This window comes from Panthera leo, chromosome D1 (genome assembly GCF_018350215.1).
Source record: "Panthera leo isolate Ple1 chromosome D1, P.leo_Ple1_pat1.1, whole genome shotgun sequence".
NCBI lineage: Eukaryota > Metazoa > Chordata > Mammalia > Carnivora > Felidae > Panthera > Panthera leo.
Genome location: NC_056688.1, coordinates 103987895 through 104007120, shown reverse-complemented (window position 1 = coordinate 104007120; position 19226 = coordinate 103987895). Strand labels below are relative to the sequence as shown.

The window sequence follows — 19226 nt, the reverse complement described above, 5'->3', positions numbered from 1 at the left end:
GCCTGAGGTGAAATCAAGAGTCAGATGCTTAACTGACTGAGCCACCCACCCAGGCACCCAAAGCATGCCTGAGTTCTTAAACATCATTGAATTTTACATCAGCCTTGGGTATAATTAATAAAATGCCTCAAGACCTTTGTTTTTCTTTTTTTTATGGTTATTTATTTTTGAGAATGAAAGACAGAGCCTGAGTGGGGAAGGGGCAGAGAGAGAGGGAGACACAGAATCCGAAGCAGGCTCCAAGCTCTGAGCTGTCAGCATAGAGCCGGACGCGGGGCTCAAACCCACGAACTGTGAGATCATGACCTGAGCCGAAGTCAGATGCTTAACCGACGGAGCCACCCAGGTGCCCCCAAGACCTTTTTTCTTTAATGTTTATTTTTGAAAGAGAGAGAGAGAGAGCACAAACAGAGGAGGGGCAGAGAGAGAAGGGGACAGAGGATCCAAAGCAGGTTCTCTGCTGACAGCAGACAGCCCGATGCAAGGCTCAAACTCACAACCTGGATCATGACCTGAGCTGAAGTCAGATGCTCAACCAACTGAGCCACCCAGGCGCCCCCTAATGCCTCAAGACTTAATGGTGTTCATGGAATTTGACTAATTTTTATACTTTGTTGAACAAACCTCTCTCCCTTTTGCAAGGTTTGCCCAAAGGAAGATACAGCCAAGGTCCCTCCAGTACAGCAGTCTCAGGGAACAGCCTGAATCTTTTTCCCAACGGCCCCGGGAAAAGGCCAGAAACCAGAACCTCACTTATCCTCTCTCACTTAGATATGGGGAAATATGGAAGTCCAGCCAATGCCAGAAGCTGACTCCCAGTGAGCCTTAGGCGCACCAGGGAACACCAAGGTATTGGACAGGGAGTTGGGCTGTAGAGGCTTTTTAAGCTTTCATGGGGTTTCCGCTCTTCCTCCCTACCCTCCCTCTTAGTCCTCTTCCATCCTGCCCCCATTCCTTAGCACCAGCTGTTACTAGTACAATGGGCAAGGATATATTCTGAATGGGATGTTGCCATCCAACCCTGTTCTGGTGACCCTACGAGAACTACAAGAAACCAAGGCAAGGGGATTATAAAGGGTACTTGAAGACCTTCAAGGTATAATGTGTGAAGACATCTCCTATGAACCAATAGCTAGAGTCAATTTTTCACTTTGTCAATTCATTCATTCATTCATTCATTTTGACAGAGAGAGACAGCACAAACAGAGGAGGAACAAAGAGAGAGGAAGAGAGAGAATCCCAAGCAGGCACTGCATTGTCAGCGCAGAGCCTGATGTGGGGCTCGAACCCACGAACCGTGAGATCATGACCTGAGCCGAAACCAAGAGTCGGACGCTTAACCGACTGAGTCACCCAGGTGCCCTGCGAATCCTTTTCTTTATATTGGTTTATGATTGAAAGAACTCAGAATGTTTGAACAATTACTATTAAGTGCTGAAGTAAATGATGTGGTAAGAATAAAATGCTGAATGGGAAATACATCGTTTCTGCCTTCTGTCACTTATTCTCACTAAGGGCCCAGGAAGGAGGGACTCGTCATCCCTTTCCTGAGCTGTGTACATAAGTGACAAGGGGAATAGTTGCCCGTGCCCCCGTCCCTGGCCTGCAATGCTCAAAGAATCAAAAGAAAACAATGGAAGCAACTGTAAGCTCACACATCTCTTAGAACTTCAGTAACAGACAAATGTGCAAGAAAACGGACTTTCTGCTTTTATCTTCCAATGGCATGGTCTACCCCAGAACGCTACCATATTTCCCCATCACTACATGACAGCCAATCACTACTAATACCTGATGGATATGCCTACAACACATCCTTAGTGTCAAGACCTGGTCAGCATTAAGCTGTCCCCCGCCCCCCGCCCCGACTGCCACCGCGGGGACCCACGGCAGGAGGGTGGGCCTGCGCTTTCTCTCTCATTCTTGATACTTCTTTTCATGATCTTTCATGCTCTCACCTAGTGAAACTTCCTATTTTTCACCTTTCAGCAGTGTATGACATACTTAAATGTTAATGTTTTCTCATTGTGCTACCCCAAAATCATTTTCGATAACTCCAATGGCTCACACATACCACATGGGGTAGGCTGTAAAATGCCCTGTCTCCCCCTGAGATGTCCATGTCCTGATGCCCAGAACCTGTCAGTCTGACTTTATGCGGTAAAGGGGATTTTGCAGATGGGGACACTATCCTGGATTATCCAGGTGCCCCCACTGTTATCATGGAGTCTTTGTACGAGGGAAGCAGGAGGGTGGGAGAGAAAAACGTAACAACAGACGGAGAGGGTGTAAGGGAGAGTCTGAAAGACGCTCGGCTGCCAGCTTTGAAAACGGAAGACAGGCAACAAGCCAAGGAATGCAAACAACGTCTAGAAGCTGAAAACAGTAAACAGATTCTCTCCTAACACTCCAGAAGGAATATAGTACTGCAAGTTTGTGGGCTACATGAACAATGACCCTCTGGGCAGCCCATGACTTTCTCCTTCTCTACGAGACACTTTCCAAGCACTCAGGTTTAATGTCTTAAAGCCATGGTTCTCAAAGTAGAACCAGTGACATCAGCATCACCTGGGAACTTGCTATAAATGCTATTAATTCTCCAGTCCTACTTCAGACCTACTGGATCGGAAACTTTGGGGATGAGGCCCAGCAGTCGGCGTTTTTTAACAAGCCCTCTTCGGGACGCGGAGAACCACTGATTTAGAGTTGCGCGTTACTTAATGAAAATTGAAACCATCTAAAACTAGTCTCACAAGAAAGTAAACTTTGTTTCGCCATAATTTTTTTAAAAAGAATATATAGGGCCTATAAATACCACAATGGGTCATTTGTAGCTTTTGGAGAGAGGACAGACAATGCTAAAGAAAGCTCTGTGGCTTTGTCTAATTGATGTCCTCTCTCTCCTGTCAAAGCCTCTTGTACCCACCTAGCATGCAAGAGAGACTTCTCTTTCATCCACTTATGGGATACTCTCTAGAGGCATCACACCTTATTTCTTAAGAATCACTTGTGAAAGGAACTTGTATCCCTCCCATCTTAACAATGGATCTAGGGGCACCTGGGTGGCTCAGCCAGTTAAGTGTCCAATTTCAGCTCATGATGTCACAATTTGTGAGTTCGAGCCCCACACTGGGCTCTTGCTGATGGCTCAGACCCTGGAGCCAGCTTCAAATTCTGTGTCTCCCTCTCTTTCTGCCCCTCCCCCACTCATATTCTCTCTCTCTCTCTCTCTCTCTCTCAAAAATAAAAACATTAAGACAATTTTTTATTTAAAAAAAATAATGGATTACACAACTAAAAAAATTGCATTATTCCCTTAAAGGAACTCTCTCATTAATCCCCCTCACAAATAGGTGTTATGTGAGGGAAAAAAATGGGTAATTTTGGTAACCATCTCAGTGACACCTTGTCTTCTGTTTCTTTAATTACTGCTTATTTTTCCACTTTCTTTGAGCTTACCCGATTCATTTATATTCAGGCTTTCCTACTTTCTTATATAAACTGCTTTAGCTATATCCTGAAAGTCATGATAAGCTATATGTTTATCATTAAGTTCTAAATATTTTCTGCTTGTCATATTTTCTTAAGTAGTGAATGAACTAGAGGTATATTTTTAATTTTTTTGAGTCTATTTATTTTGAGAGAGAGAGAGGATCCTAAGCAGGCTCTGCACTGTCGGCACAGAGCCCCATGCGGGCTCGAACTCAAGAACTGTGAGATCATGACCTGAACCGAAATCAAGAGTCAGATGTTTAACTGACTGAGCCACCCACGCGCCCCGAGGTGTATTATTTTTAAAGTCTGATTTTTTTTCAAGTTTATTTATTTTGAAAGAGACAGAATGTGAGCATGGGCGAGGCAGAGAAAGAGGGACAATCTCAAGCAAGCTCAACGCTGTCAGCGCAGAGCCCATGTGGGGGCTTGAACTCATGAAATGGATACTGTGAGATCGTGACCTGCTCGTAAATCGAGTCAGATGCTTAACCAGCTGAGCCACCCCAGTACCCCTTGATGTCTGATTTCTAACATAATGATCAGAAAACATGATCTGCATCGTCAAGGATCAGCCAACCTTTTCTGTATAGAGCCAGTTAGTAAACCGTGCAGGCTTTGCGGGCCAAATGGGTCTCCACTGTAAGTACTCATCTCCACCTTTGTTGCCCTAAAGCAACCAAAGACAGTATGTAAATAAATGAAAGTGACTATTCCAACAAAACTTTACTTACAACAGTAGATAACTGGCCTGGTTCAGCCAAGAGAGTCATTTCCAACCCCTGGTCTATATAGTACCAATTCCTTTTGGTCACCGTTAAGACTTGCTGTTACCTAGTACTGTGTTGTAGCAATGTTCAGTGTGTGCTTGAAACCCACTTATCATCCTATCCTCCGTCTGCTCCTTTTCCTTAAGGTTCAGGCCTGCCCCATGTAAGCATTTGCTTTTGTTAAATTATCACGGTGATTCAGACACTGGATTTTTGGAATCAGAGAGACCCCAGCTGCCAGCTTTGCCACTTGCCATTGGGTGATTTGGGGCAAATTATTTAACATCTCTAATCCTCAAGTTCCTCACTTGTAAGATAGAGAAAATAATAATAATAATTAATAATAAATACCTCATGGGGTTGGCATAGGAAGGATTTAACGAGATAATCCATATATGGCACCTAGCAGAGTGCCAGACAGATTTCAATCATTATCAGTAGCATTAACATCATCATGCCATCGAACCACTATCGAGTGGGGTAGGTATCATTAAACCCATTTTACAAAGAAATTAAGGCTCAAAGATGTTTAGGTAACTTGCCCTAAATCTGATAGCCAGTGAGTGACAAAGCACCGATCCCCACCCAGAGCTTCTTGTCTCCAAATCCAAAGCGTCCAGGACTCAGGCTCTGATTAATCCAATCACCCTAACAAGTGAGGAATTAATTGACCGTATGCCATTCCTTAGGCGAGGCTGCATTGTCAGACACGCGGAGAAAGGAGTTGCGGAACGCACAGGGATTAATTCTTCGCGGTTCAAGTTTAGTCCTTACGGGAAACGAGAGAGTTCCGCGAGCTCAACGGGTCAACGGGCGGGCCGACAGGGCCCGGGCGGTGCCAGCAGAGGCGGCAAGCCACCAGACTCCGGGAACCAGGGTGTCGCGGCTTATGATCCGGACAAAACTCCTTTTTGGGCTCGATCCGCGCAGGAGGTGGTGTCCCTCGGCGGCGCAGCCGGGCTGGTGCTCCTCGGCCCCGGTGACCTTGCTACCCACGGCCCCGCTGCCCTTTCTGGCTCCCCCGTTCCACGTGCCCGGGGCGCCTGGCGCCTAAAAATATCACCCCGGTTCAACCACCCGGTACATGCCTTCGCTTTTTAAAAACCGGCCGCCGTCATCACCTCGAGACTCATAAATCACAGCCCTGACCTGCTGCGGAGGCAGCGGGTGACGGGGCCCTCAAAGCAGCGACGAATTCAGCCCCCTTCGATGACCCGGGCTTTTCGGTCTTTTCCCCCTCCGCTCCGCGCACAGGGCATATCGCGAGGACCGCCCGCCCCACCCTAGCCCCGAAGATCGTGCTGGTCGTTAGAAAAACAGCCCGGGAACCTCCATTTCTCCCAGCTCGGGCTAAACCGGGGACTCTTCAAAGCCATATCCTGTGACAATCACAGGGGTTTTCTCCGCCCCGTCGGTGACGGAAAACTCGTGACTCGGACTTGAGCGCGGGGCGGGCGGAAGGCAGCCGGGGGCGGAGCTGCGAGCCCGGCTCGCGAGGAAGCCCCCGACGGGCGGCGCGTGCGCAGTAGCTCTCCACGGGACCTCCTTCCCGCCGCTGAGACTAGGAAGCGGGACGCCAAATCTGTCCCCGCGCAGCCGCCGCGCCGGGCGCCGAGCGGGGCGGCCGGCCTCCCCGAGGCGCGCCTGTGCACGTTCCCACGCACGCTCCGGCGTACGGCGGCGGCCAGGGGTCGCGAGCCGGTGGAGGACCCGCGCGCGGAGGAGCCCGGCGAGTCAGCGCCTCTTCCCTCCCTCCCCCACTCCCCTCCCCGCTCCCTCCCCCCCTCCCCAAGAATGTTCCGCTACGAGGTGAGCTCTTGCGACCGGAAGTAACCCCTCCCTCCCTCCTGCGCCCCTTTTCGTCTCTCACCCCCTGCGCGTCCGTCCCGCGCCCCTGGAGGAGGAGGGGGCTGGCGGCGGGACAGCCGGGACCGAGTAGAGCGCTTGGGGCCTGGGGTCGCGGGTTTAATCCGAGGGTGGTGAGCAGGCTCCAGGGGGCGGGACTGTCCTATCCGTTGCCGCCGGGAGAGTTGGCCTCTGTTTTGGGGTGGCGAGGGCCCGTTAAGTACTGTATCCAGACCATTCCCCAACCCCCACCCCTAAAGGAGCCGCGGAGGGGAGAGCGTCGCACCCACCGGCTTGCGGAAGAGTCTCCCGGGAAAGCCTAGAAACACGTTTCCCGCCCTGGACCCGGAACCACCTCCCCTCCAGTTCCATACCCGTGCGCACTGGCAACCAGCGGGTCAGGGGGTGCCCGGACTTGCCCTTTTCTGGGGCCGAAGACTGTTTACCAAAGCGGGCTCCCCGAGTTGGGAGGGGGCGTGTCCAGCAGAAGTTCCTTCTGGGCGAGTGGGGGGAGACGTGGGTTTGGTGACCATCCCGGGAATGTAGCGACAGTCAAGTTAGCGACAGTCTAACCCGACCGCTAACTCACTGTATGACCTTGAGCAACTCCCAGTCTCTGGACATAAAGTTTCTAGATTTGTAGACTGAAAGGGCTGCTCTAGGTGATCCCTGAGAGCCTCTACAATTGAAAAAAGCAGTGATTTGGCTAAGTGGATCTTTGTGATTTTGAAGGGCGTGCAGCTGGGAGTTGCTTGTGACGTGGAGGCAGTTGTATGCCTGCTTTGTGTAAGTTTGGGAGGGCTTAAGATGGGTGGAATGGCCCTTTGGCCTAACCTTTCCTTCGGGGACAGCCTAGCGAAGAAGTAGCCTGGCAAGGTATGTCACAGACCTGCCTGTTGATAGGTGGTGCTGTGATCCTGAGTCTTTGGACATTGGGGGACACATACACAATAGGAAGGGTTCAAGATGAACTGACTTGATGTAAACATGGAGAGAGATGCTGAGATGCAGGAGGCAGAGTTGTCAAAAGAAAAGAAAACTTGGAAAATAAGTCCGTTGAAAACGGTAGCGGAGGGGGGAAATATTTAAAAGGGAACGGACCTACATGGTTGTGGGAATATCTAGCACTGTGGAGCAGTCCAGAGTCTTTGCCAAATCTCTGCCCCATTTTATCCTCACTGAGGTGTTGTCCCTTTGTTACCACCTAGAGCCTAACACAGAGCCTGAGACACAATAGGTACTTTAGAGGTATGTACTGCGTTAACTAGAATATGACTTGCCCAAGTTTGCACCACTTGTACGAATGGAGCCAGAACTTGAACTCACCGTATCACAGCTTTTCCAGAGTTCTCTTGATTGGGGTTGAAAATTTAGCTTTCTGTTTGATCACCAGAGTTTGGGCCTACAGAAAACAGGATGGAAAATGAACAGAAAACCTTAAAAGGGCATAATGAAATATGGTTGCAAATTTGACGTGAATATGGGAAACCTGATACTTAATGTTGAAAAATATTTGTAAAACTCAAGCAAAATAATAATAAAGTGTGCATCTTCAGCAGTCATTACTACTCTAACCAGTGATGTGAAGAAAGTTGGGGGCCTAATTCCTTAGTTATGCGAAGAAATACCGTTACTAGATTCTTGATGGAGAAACGGAGTGTTTGGGCCAAGAGAAACTGAAAGAAGATGCTGACATCTTCCAATGTCAAGGAAATTGGGCATAGAAAAAATGCTGTCTCTACAAGAGGTCATAATGAAGCTATTCTGATGATGGGGAAGATAAAATGAACATTTTTTTTCAATGACTTTTTCAAATTGTTACTCATGAGTGTGAATTTCATGAATAGTTAATCTCTTCTCTTTTTTTAGTCTTTAGAGGATTGTCCTCTGGACGAAGATGAAGATGCCTTTCAGGGCTTGGGAGAGGAAGATGAAGAGATTGATCAATTCAATGATGATACGTTTGGGTCAGGTGCAGTTGGTAAGTGACAATGTTCTTAGAATGTCATCTTGGTCTCTTGCTCTTTTCAAATGTTCTCTTTTAAGTGCTTTATCTTAGTAGGAGTAACTGCCTTCACAAATTGGGCAAAATATTGCATTCTCGGTCTCAGAATAGTTCAGTCCTCACTGGAAGCATCTACCCCACTCCCTGGGCCTCTTTTTTTTCCTCATATATAAAACCAGATGTTCTCTGAGCCCTGTCCCTTCTGGCTACGTTACCTGTAGCTGTAGGTTGGATGCTAAAAGGAATGCAAATGGTTAGACAAGTAGGCATTTTCTGAAGATCTAAAATAATCCTACAAGAAGGAAATTTTTATTTGTGGAACATGTAACTTTTGGAAAACCAGTTAACTAAGAGAAAACTTGGACTTGAGTGTGTATGTTTTAAAATTCATGGGGCTCCTGGGTGGCTCAGCAGTTAGGTGTCCAACTCATGATTTCAGCTCAGGTCATGATCTCACGTTTCGTGGGTTCAAGCCCTGCATCAGTCTCTGTGCTGGCAGTGTGAGCCTGCTTGGGATTTTTTCTCTCTCTCTTTCTCCCGCTCCCCCTCCTCCCCCTCTCTCTTCTCCCTATCCTTCCCCCCCTTTCTTTCCGCCCCTCCCATGCCTGCTCTCCCTCTCAGAATAAAGAAATAAACTTTTAAAAATAAATACAATGAAATTCAATTAACCAGTGGTATATTGCATGACCCTGCTATTGCCTTATAGTATCTTCAGTAAAATAGGAAGCATTTTATTCCAAGAATTGTGGTGATAGGAAGTCTTCATAAGTTAGAAGAGTGCTGTGCACAGATGAAATTTTCTCATCCCTGGATATGAACATATATTCTAGGAATTGGAAAAGGGTAAAAAACTAAAGAGCCAAACTAAACGTAACATAGCTCAGAGTTATAATTACTAAAATGGGAGACTTAGGGAGCAAGCTTATATGATAAAGTTCGAGAATTAGAGATCTCAGAACAAGTGTACTAATAAAATATACTTTAAAAAAAAATAAATAAGAGTGCAAATATTTTTACTTTAACTGTTGGTGTTGAAAAGTAGCAATAACAGTGTTTCTGTTGGGATGTGTAAGTATATGTGATTTCTTTGGAATCAGCATTTCTGTCTATGCAACAAACATTGTTCAAAGTTAAGTAGCAAGAGGAAATTATGCAATAGTGACTAATCTTAAAATGTTGAATATCAAAAACAAATAAGAGATCTTAGAGGTGTGATAATGGTGACTCATTCTGCAGTGACCTAAGTAGCTTGAGTTGATTAAAACTTAGACTACGTTGAATTAACTGGCAAAAATAACAAAGTTTGCTCGTTAGTCGAGGCTTACAGAATTCAGTAGAGATATACAACTGCCACTATCAGGAGCAGCAAGAGAAGTGTCTAAGGTAGAAGCAAGACGGATTACAGAAGGAAACCAAAGACCATTTGGATTATAGCCATAGTTTAGGAGATGAGATCGGCCAAGAGAAGGACAATGTCAAAGATGCTGTTCTCTCTCCATGGAGATCACCGAAGAAGAGAGGTAGGATAGAATTGCAAATGAACTGATGTGAATTGCAAATTGTATGTGGAAGTTCCTTTAGTGTATAACCTATAGAACACAATAGAAGTTACAAGCATTGTGTGCTTGTTTCTGGAACTCCTTTTCTTTTAAAGTATTGTACTGATTGTTACCATTTTTCAGCAAATTCGTCACTATTAAATGAAGTTGATGGAATTGACTGACAGATGTTACATTAAGATGAAACAGCATAGTAATAAGCCCTCAGTTTTGAACCCCGACAGAAGAGAAATAATCTTGCCTCTTCTCGTTGACTTCCAGCGTGCTGTGGGCAATCTTTTTCTGCTTCTCCGTTCCTCACAAGTTGAGGGAAATGTTTCCTTAGTGTGCAGAACTGTATTTTTTTGTATGATGGAAAAAAAGAAAAGCACACACATGTTGAAAAAGCCCCTAGGGTTACACAGTAAAAGAACGGGTAGTAAAAAGTAAAGGCAGGGAAATAGCAACATATGGTTAGCCCAGTTTGTACCTGAGGGCATAAGTGATTAAGAAAGACTTTCCTTGTTCATCAAAGTTTATAATGGAGAAGAGATTTCTAGGGGTGCTTGGGTGGCCCAGTCAGTTTAGCATCTGACTGTTGACTCCGGCCCAGGTCATGATCCAACAATTTGTGAGTGCAAACCTCTTCCATCAGGCTCTGTGCTGATGGCACGGAGCTTGCTTGGGATTCTCTCTCTACGCCCCTCCCCTGCTTGCATGCATGCGTGCTCGCTCGCTCTCTCTCTCTCAAAATAAACATTAGAAAAAGAGATTTCCAAATATGAGCCCTCTCCTGTAGGAGTATGATATATTTGTATTAAAGTTAAAATCATAATTCTTTATGATATCTTGATATAAATATTACACAGATTTATTTTAAAAAATTGCTAAGTCAACCTGTGATTTGTTTAATACACTTGTACAGGTGGTATAAAGAATTTAAACTAGGAGGGGCGCCTGGGTGGCTCAGTCGGTTAAGCATCCAACTTTGGCTCAGGTCATGATCTCACTGCTAGTGGTTCGAGCCCTGCATGGGGCTCTGTACTGACAGCTCAGAGCCTGCAGCCTGTTATGGATTCTATGTCTCCTTCTCTTTGCCCCTCCCCTGTTCACTTTCTGTCTCAATCAATCAATCTCTCTCCCTGTAAACTAAATAAAAATTAAGAAAAAAAATTTAAGAATTTAAACCAGGAGGTAAAATGTCAGACCTCTGACATATGTTATGGGTTGATGGTTTTTAACTCAAGGAGTGAGTGTCTTGAATGATACTTGTTAGTACAGTAGTTATTTTAAGTCACTGGCTGCAAATGCTCTGATGTCACCTTTCCCTAAGAAACTAGTGCTTGTCTTCTGCATGGAAAAATATTTACATCGTCTTAAAGCAGTAAATGGCCACAGTAATCTTAACTCATCCTCTAAAAATAAAAGTTGACACTTACAAAGTACTTATTGTCTGCTGGGCACCACTATAAATGTTGTGTATATATATTATTAATCCTCACAAGAACCTTGTTCATTTGAACAAATGAGGAAGCAAAGTGTGAGAGAGGTTAAGTAACTATAAATGCAATCAGTGTAAACTACCAGTTAGGTTTAAAGTTGGTGAGGAATCTTTGGGAATCTCCTGCCTCTACTTGGAAAGGCTCCCCATTCTTTCCACTTCCCTTTAATTGATAGCTGTTAAAATCTTTAGGGACTTAAGTTGCCTTAACATTAACTCACCTGTATTTCCTTTTCATTTTGTTTTTATTCAAAAATATTCCAGAGACAGACGCAGCCCGGAATTCAGTAACCCACATCTGGGTATAGATTAATTAGTTAACAGAAAACAGATACTTCTTTTTTCTTCATTTCTCTGGTATTCTTTTGCCTAGCCTTTATGATTTTGACCATTGTAGATTGAGGTCAAGTGTTGGCATATATACGTAACTTTATTTTTAGGTCATTTGAAAAAGATATGAGTGAGGTATCCTCTTCTAGTAAGGGCATGTGATCTCTTGACATATTGCTTCACTTGACTTTTCACAAGAGCAAGGAAGATCCAAAATAAAGATGACAGTATTCTGTGGCATAGATTTCTTTATTTACATGTTTGAAACAGTGACAGTCCATTCACAACAAAGCCATTCTCACAGAATATGGCTATTTAACCAGTGCTTTTAAAATGTATTATTAAGGACAAATACACTGTTTGTCTTTGGTAGGATCTGGTAATCCTAGTAAACATGAGTATGGGAGGTGGTGAATGAAAACAACTCAAGTTAGAATTCTTCTGCATTAGGATCTGTCTGCTAACAAATTAGCTTCTTAAACTGGGGAGATAAATGTTAAAAAAAATCCCCCAACTGAGGATTGTATAGAGTCCTCATCTTTTGGCATCCCCGAGTTAGTAACATTGCAAAAAACAATCCTTTAAAAACTTGCTCAGCTTACTCTTCCTTAGCAAAGATGACACAAATATTAATGTCGCAACTGATTTTTAATTACATTCATCTTTAAGAATATTTTTCTGGGTAACTGATAATACTATAATTTTCATCTAAAGTGAATTTTTTTCTTTACCACAAGTAGTATATTCAGATATACCACAGTGCTCAAAGGCTAGACAGTGGTTCTGATCATACCAAATTGTACATCTGGAAGTCTCCCTTCCCTTGCTTTTTGCATCACTAGTGTTAGGTGATGCATTGTTATATAATAAAAATAGCAAATTTTAAATGTTTATAATCTGACCCTACAAGGGACTTTGCTGCCGACTTAGTAAATATTTGCGTAAGACGTTAAGATCTGTGGTGCCCCCTTCAGCAGCACGTATACTAAGATATTAAGATCTGTGTAACACTCATTACAGTGTTAATTGTTACATTGAAAATTTGCAAATAATCCAAATTTCCATCAGCAAGCAATCAATTAAATTAGTATATCAATAGGATAGAATCTTATACAGGTGTTAAAAAGAATGAGCTAATATTATCAGTAGTCATATACATGTGTGTGTGCATGAAAAGCTGTACAGGATGTATTGCTTAAATACAAAGAAACAAGGTACACCTGGGTGGCTCAGTCCGTTAAGCATCCAACTTTGGCCCCGGTCGTGATCTCATGGCTTGTGAGTTTGGGCCCCGTGTTGGTCTCTGTGCTGACAGCTTAGTGCTTGGAGCCTGCTTGGGATTCTGTGTCTCCCTCTCTCTCTGCCCATCCCCTGCTCATGCTCTGTCTCTCTCTCTCTCTCTCTCTCTCTGTCTCTATCTCAAAAATAAATAAACATTAAAACAAATTTTTAATAAAAAAAATACAAAGAAACAAGTTAAACTTTATAGTTTGCATCTAAAAAACTTAACGTACCTGTAGAGTTCTGGGGAACTCTATAAAAGTAACAGATTTGTGTGATGTTTCAATTATTTATTTACTTTAGATCTTTATTCATTTTTTTTTTTTTTTTTTTTTTTTTAATTTTTTTTTCAACGTTTTTTATTTATTTTTGGGACAGAGAGAGACAGAGCATGAATGGGGGAGGGGCAGAGAGAGAGGGAGACACAGAATCCGAAACAGGCTCCAGGCTCCGAGCCATCAGCCCAGAGCCTGACGCGGGGCTCGAACTCACAGACCGCGAGATCGTGACCTGGCTGAAGTCGGACGCCCAACCGACTGCGCCACCCAGGCGCCCCGATCTTTATTCATTTTTGAGAGAGAGAGAGAGAGAGACAGAGTGTGAGTGGGGAGAGGCAGAGAGAGGGGGAGACACAGAATCTGAAGCAGGCTCCAGGCTCTGAACTGTCAACCCAGATCCCGATGCGAGGCTCGAACTCATAGACCGCAACATCATGACCTGAGCCGAAGTCAGACACTTAACTGACTGAGCCATCCAGGCATCCCAATGACCCAGGCGCCCCAATGTTTAAATTTTTTAATAAACATGTATTTTCTTTGTAAGCAGAGGGAAAAAAAAGATAATTTTAACATGAGCCCCTCAGAAAATTATCAGTAAATCTAACTAAATCTTTTTTTTTTTTAAGTGGCTACCATTTATTATACCCTTATTGTATATCAGGCACCTTTGTTTTTTCTTGTTATAGTGCCTTTAGTTCTTCCTTCCCTCTTTCTTTTAATGAGGTGTAAAGAAAAGTCATGTGGAAGGATTGCCATGGAGGACACTTGCAGAATCCTGTGTTTCTAATGTTAGTTATAAAGAGAATTACCTGTTACCCTTTCTGTTGAATTTTATGGGACATAAAAACAAAAACTAAAGTAAGAAGATGTATATGAATACGTGAGTTTTTTGTGTTTGAAAGTCTTCCATGTTTAGATGAGGTGAAGGCAGCATTAAGACGAAAAGATTGTTTAGGGAAAGCTTCCATGAGGAGGGGAAAGATAACCTGAATTTTAGTACTGAAAAGAACATAATAGTGAATAGAGCTTTTACGGTGGAAGCAGAATGGAGGGATGAGGTTGAGGAGCATTGGAGACCGAGTGATGGAAACAGGGTCTAGTTTATAGAGAAGGGTGAAGGGTTCTGAAAATTTGTGTCTGTGCTGCAGCAGGACTCAAAAATAATGCTGTGTGGGCATAAAAAGAGAAGAAAACCTAGTGCCAGTGCCACAGACTGTATAGTGTCCAGGAATAGCAGAGACGTTGTTAAAATGGAAGAGGACGGGACCCAGGTCCAAGTCACCATCACCTTTGCCCTGACGTGTGCAGTAGTCACCTGGTAGGCCTCCAGGCTTCCAATATTTCCGCTCCTTTCCCCGCCCACCCCGCAAATCCCCAATGTGTTCTCAGTACAGCAGCCAGAGTATCTCTTTCAAAAAGTCAAGCCACATCAAAACCTCCAGGGTCACCCCTCCCCCCTTTCAGTCAGAGTGGCCCAAAAGGCCCAGAAGGAGCTCCTTCCTGCTGCCTATCTGGCCTCATTTTTTTCCTCTCAGCTCTTTCCCCTTGATCATTCTAATCCAAACACAGTCCTTGCTGTCTCTCAGAATCATCAGTCATCTTAAGTCCTTCCTACGGACTGTCCCTCTGTCTGGAACACTCTTCTCCCAGCTATCCATATGGCTAACTACCTTACTCTTGAATCTTTGCTCAGACGTCACTCTCACAATGACAGGTACCTGTGACTACCCTCTTTAATGTTTTCAAACTGCTGCTTTTCCTCTACACTCCTACAGGGCTTCATTTTCTGATATAGTGTTGAATGTACTTAATCAATACATTTATTGTCTGTTCTGTCTCTTCCCTCCCTGAAGGAGTGCTGCAGGAGGGCTGGGTCTTTGTTTTATACACTGATCTGTCCCATGTGCCTAAAACCGTACTTAACCGCATTAATAGGTGCTCAATGAATATTAATCGAATGAAATGAATGGATTTGAGAGCTTGTAAAGAGGATGGCAGTTATAACCTAAAAGAAAGCATAGGCTAATGCAGTGAGTTTTAACTTTCCTTTTTTGCCTGAAATGTCATAGAATGTCAAAACCAGCAGGATGTCATGTACATCCCTATCACCAGTTTAGAAATTGTTTTCGGAATAGAGTTTGGATGCCACTGATAACGTATTCAACTATTACTCTAAGTGCTCGAACTTTGTTGCTGGTATGATGTTATTTGTCCTTAGTGAAAAGCCCACTCTTATGTACCTCTCAGTTTAAACCGTAGTTCATGTCTCTAAGTGGACATTTACTGTCTTCTGAAGTTAGAATTGTTCATTTGGTTCCCAGAAGAATTTCATGAAACTTTTTAGTCCCAGTACGAACTGTGTTTCTTCCTTACGATTTCCTTCTAGATGATGACTGGCAGGAAGCACATGAGCGCCTGGCTGAACTGGAAGAGAAGCTCCCAGCGGCAGTTAATGAACAAACGGGCAATGGAGAAAGGGATGAGATGGACTTGCTGGGTGACCATGAAGAGAATCTGGCAGAAAGGCTCAGTAAGATGGTGATTGAGAATGAGCTAGAAGATCCAGCTATCATGAGGGCAGTGCAGACCAGGCCAGTCCTGCAAGTGAGTAAGCTACTGTGATTTGAGAACTATAGCAGACTGGTGATTGAGATGAAGTATTGAGCTTTGCCATATTGTTTCATCCCAAGAGACTTACCTGTACCTTAAAAATTGGTAACGTAGTTCCTGACCGTAGCAGTCGAAGGTAGGGAATAATGTATATTCTGGAACGCTGTGATTTCGTATCCTCAAGCAGTTGAGACTCTCTTGGGACCTTGTTCACCAAAAGCAGTTAAATGCCCAGAAAGCCCACACCATTCCAGACTTTGTGTATGTGTTTTCCTTTTTTGTCAGCCCCAACCAGGGAGTCTCAATTCCAGCATCTGGGATGGATCTGAAGTTCTGAGGCGAATCCGAGGACCACTGCTAACTCAGGTATTAAGCGTTTTCTCTTTACACAAATTCCTAGCATCTGCAGATTCCAGGTTGGCTCCTGTTGTCACCCTTTCCTTACCGAAACAACGTACAGATGTGTGTCCTGTGCTGTTATGATGCTGATTACTCAACCTAGCACTCGGAGCTGTCTCTGTTGATCATACACTTCTCAGCCTCCGTGGCTGTGCTCACTTTACCGTGCTTTAGTTTGAAAAGGTTGAAAGGGAGCCATTAGAACTCAAATTTGTTAGCTTACGATTCGATTACTTCAGTCATTTCTAGGCAAAACTGTGGGGATGGAGAACAGATCAGTGTTTGCCAGTGGTTGGGGGTGTTGGGAGGGATCAACTAAGGGACAATACAACAGAAGTTTGGAGGTGACAAAACTACTGTGCTTCGTGATTGTGGTGGTAGATCCATGACTCCGTGCATTTCTCAAAATTCAGAGGACTGACTGTATACCAAAGAGTGAATGTTACTGGATGTGAAATAGAAATCAAACTTAAAAATAATTTCTCAAGATGTTTTTGGCATCTGTATGGATTATTAAAACATTTTAAGTTGGCTATCAGCTAATTTTCTCTTCTCTCTCTCTCTCTCGCGCTCTTTTTTTTTTTTTTTTTTAACTATTTCCTTAATTAGGAAATGCCTACAGTGTCTGTATTAGAATATGCCCTGCCTCAGAGGCCCCCACAGGGCCCAGAAGATGATCGGGACCTTTCTGAGCGTGCTTTGCCGCGGCGGTCCACGTCACCTGTCATCGGGAGCCCTCCTGTTAGAGCCGTCCCCATAGGCACCCCACCTAAGCAGATGGCTGTACCCAGCTTCAGCCAACAGGTACCTCTCATTAACAGGCACTCAGCCCAGGATATTGGGAATCTGGGCAAAATTATTTGGGAAAATGGCGATGCCGGGAGGAGGGTGGACGTTTGGGGTAGGCATTAGAGTAGAAAGAGAAGTAGCCAATTAGAGGAGAAGTTAGTACAAACAAGAGACACATTCCCTAATGCCCTTTCCTGGTGCTGCTCCTGGTGCTGCTGCCTATTAAGTGGGGGAGAAAAAGGGTAGTTAAGCACATTTAGCATCTATATCCTTTTCAGAGTGTTTTGCTGGCTGCCCAAAACATTGGCAGAGAGGTAACTGAAAGCTGGGGGGAGTGGGAACACACAGCATTGTCCACATCCCTTTTTACCTTTAAGATATCCCTGCTTTCCCTAGAGCCTGTGCAGTCCTGTTCCATAGACTTTCCTCCACCTGAAACCAGCAGCTGAAAAGGAAGGCCAATTTGGAAGGTATGGGGGGAGGGTGGTGTTGGTATGGCCTAGTTAGGCTCAGTATCCTATGAAACGGTGGAGTCACAATGTATCACAAAAGAGCTGAGCATGGCGGCCATATCACAGGGGCTTCAGAATAGGACTTAGTTAATCCTCCAGCTTTCTTATCATTCCTTCTCCCTCGCTGCTACCAAAATATATCCTCTTGCAGAGAATTTGCAAGTCAGAATATCTGCTGGTACCTCCCTCAGATAGCATGGAAGGGTGGGGATAACTGGAGAATTAGCTAAATCTTCAGTTGCAAGTGGCACGTTGCTTGATGTTTATGAGAGGAAGTAACCAAAGGTTCTTCTGTGAACCCACAGCCATAGCAATTTGCTTAGAAGTAGGGCTTTGCATTAAGTTCGCGTGTCTACCGGTACTTGAGGGGAGGGGGTGTAGGTGGAGGAAAAACTGACTTCATTGAGTGTAGTTGTGTATATGTTTGTCCTGATAGATCCTGTGTCCGAAGCCTGTCCATGTCCGGCCCCCGATGCCACCGCGCTATCCTGCTCCCTACAGTGAGAGGGCGTCCCCAAACCAGCTCTGCAGTGTCCCGGTATGTCCTTCTACAATCTCGTGAAAGCACGCAGCATGTAGTTTCTGAGTGCTACTCATATATAGGTAGCTCCTAAATAATGCACGCTTTTCATAATCTCCGTGCTTGAATTTCTAGATCTTACGGTCCCCAGGTAAGTAGACCTGGTTCATCGCGTTGTTTCCTACCTGAACTTTTTTGTATCTTTGAAAGTCCAAACTTGGCCTGGCCTGCTATTTCAGTCCCTATCCTTTTTCAAAGTCACTTCCTTTTTCAAGTTACATGAGTGTCGTGCTTCGTGATTTCTTTTTATTTTTATTTTTATTTTTTTTATAAATTTTTTTTAATTTTTTTTTTTTTTTTTTTTTTTTTTTGAGACAGAGCATGAGCAGGGGAGGAGCAGAGTCCAAAGCAGAATCACAAATTCACAGAATCCAAAGCAGGCTCCAGGCTTTGAGCTGTCAGCAGAGAGCCCGATGCAGGGCTCGAACTCACGGACCGTGAGATCATGACCTGAGCCAAAGTCGGATGCCCAACCAACTGAGCCACCAGGCGCCCCTTTATTTTTATTTTTAATGTTTGTTTATTTTTTTATTTTTATTTTTTTACATTTATTTATTTTTGAGAAACAGACAAAAGCGTGAGCGGGGGAGGGGCAGAGAGAGAAGGAGACACAGAATCTGAAGCAGGCTCTAGGCTCTGAGCAAGCGGTCAGCACGGAGCCTGATGCGGGGCTTGAGCCCACGAACTGTGAGATCATGACCTGAGCTGAAGTCGGACGCTCACCCGACTGAGCCACCCAGGCGCCCCTAATGTTTGTTTATTTTTGAGAGAGACAGAGCATGAGTGGGGAGGGGCAGAGAGAGAGAGAGGGAGACACAGAATCCGAAGCGGCTCCAGGCTCTGGGTGTCAGCACAGAGCCCCACCTGGGGTTCCAACTCATGTATTGCAAGATCATGACCTGAGCTGAAGTCGGATGCTTGACCAGCTGAGCCACCCAGCTGCCCCATCGTGCTTTCTGATTTCTAGCATTGCTCTCTTTTGTATTCCTTCCATGGGTAGCTTGACTATACAGTTTGAGCATTTTTATATCCAAGTTTATTCAGCATTCCTGCCGAATTCTTTGTTATATTGATTTACCTGTTTCACAGAAAGCATATAACTTTTTGTCTTTTTTTTTCCCCCCTTAGAACTCTTCCCTGCTGGGTCACCCTTTCCCTCCTAGTGTTCCTCCTGTCCTCAGCCCCCTCCAGAGAGCACAGCTTCTGGGAGGAGCACAGGTAAGGCAATGATTAGCCCAGCTCACGAAGAGCTCTCTTACTTTCTTGACATTCACTAGATGATGTCCCTCTTTGCCA

At 44.5% G+C, this 19226-nt stretch overlaps 2 protein-coding genes across 3 annotated transcripts in view; one reads left to right on the top strand and one right to left on the bottom strand.

The window, feature by feature from the left end:
• LOC122201354 (olfactory receptor 10V1-like) overlaps positions 1-6542 on the bottom strand; it is a 63680-nt gene extending 57138 nt beyond the window's left edge. Inside the window, exon 1 of the mRNA XM_042907216.1 lies at positions 6482-6542. The gene's annotated coding sequence lies outside the window, so the exon portion shown is untranslated. The remainder of the gene's footprint in view (positions 1-6481) is intronic.
• PATL1 (PAT1 homolog 1, processing body mRNA decay factor) overlaps positions 5340-19226 on the top strand; it is a 31667-nt gene continuing 17780 nt past the window's right edge. Inside the window, exons 1-7 of one of the 2 annotated variants that reach the window (XM_042904176.1) lie at positions 5340-6071; positions 7977-8088; positions 15427-15644; positions 15936-16016; positions 16659-16853; positions 17787-17888; positions 19059-19148. In XM_042904176.1, the coding sequence (XP_042760110.1) occupies positions 6057-6071; positions 7977-8088; positions 15427-15644; positions 15936-16016; positions 16659-16853; positions 17787-17888; positions 19059-19148 (813 nt within the window). In that variant the 5' untranslated portion in view covers positions 5340-6056. Of the gene's footprint in view, positions 6072-6920; positions 7855-7976; positions 8089-15426; positions 15645-15935; positions 16017-16658; positions 16854-17786; positions 17889-19058; positions 19149-19226 lie in introns of those variants that run through there. The other variant, XM_042904175.1, reaches the window with a different exon arrangement.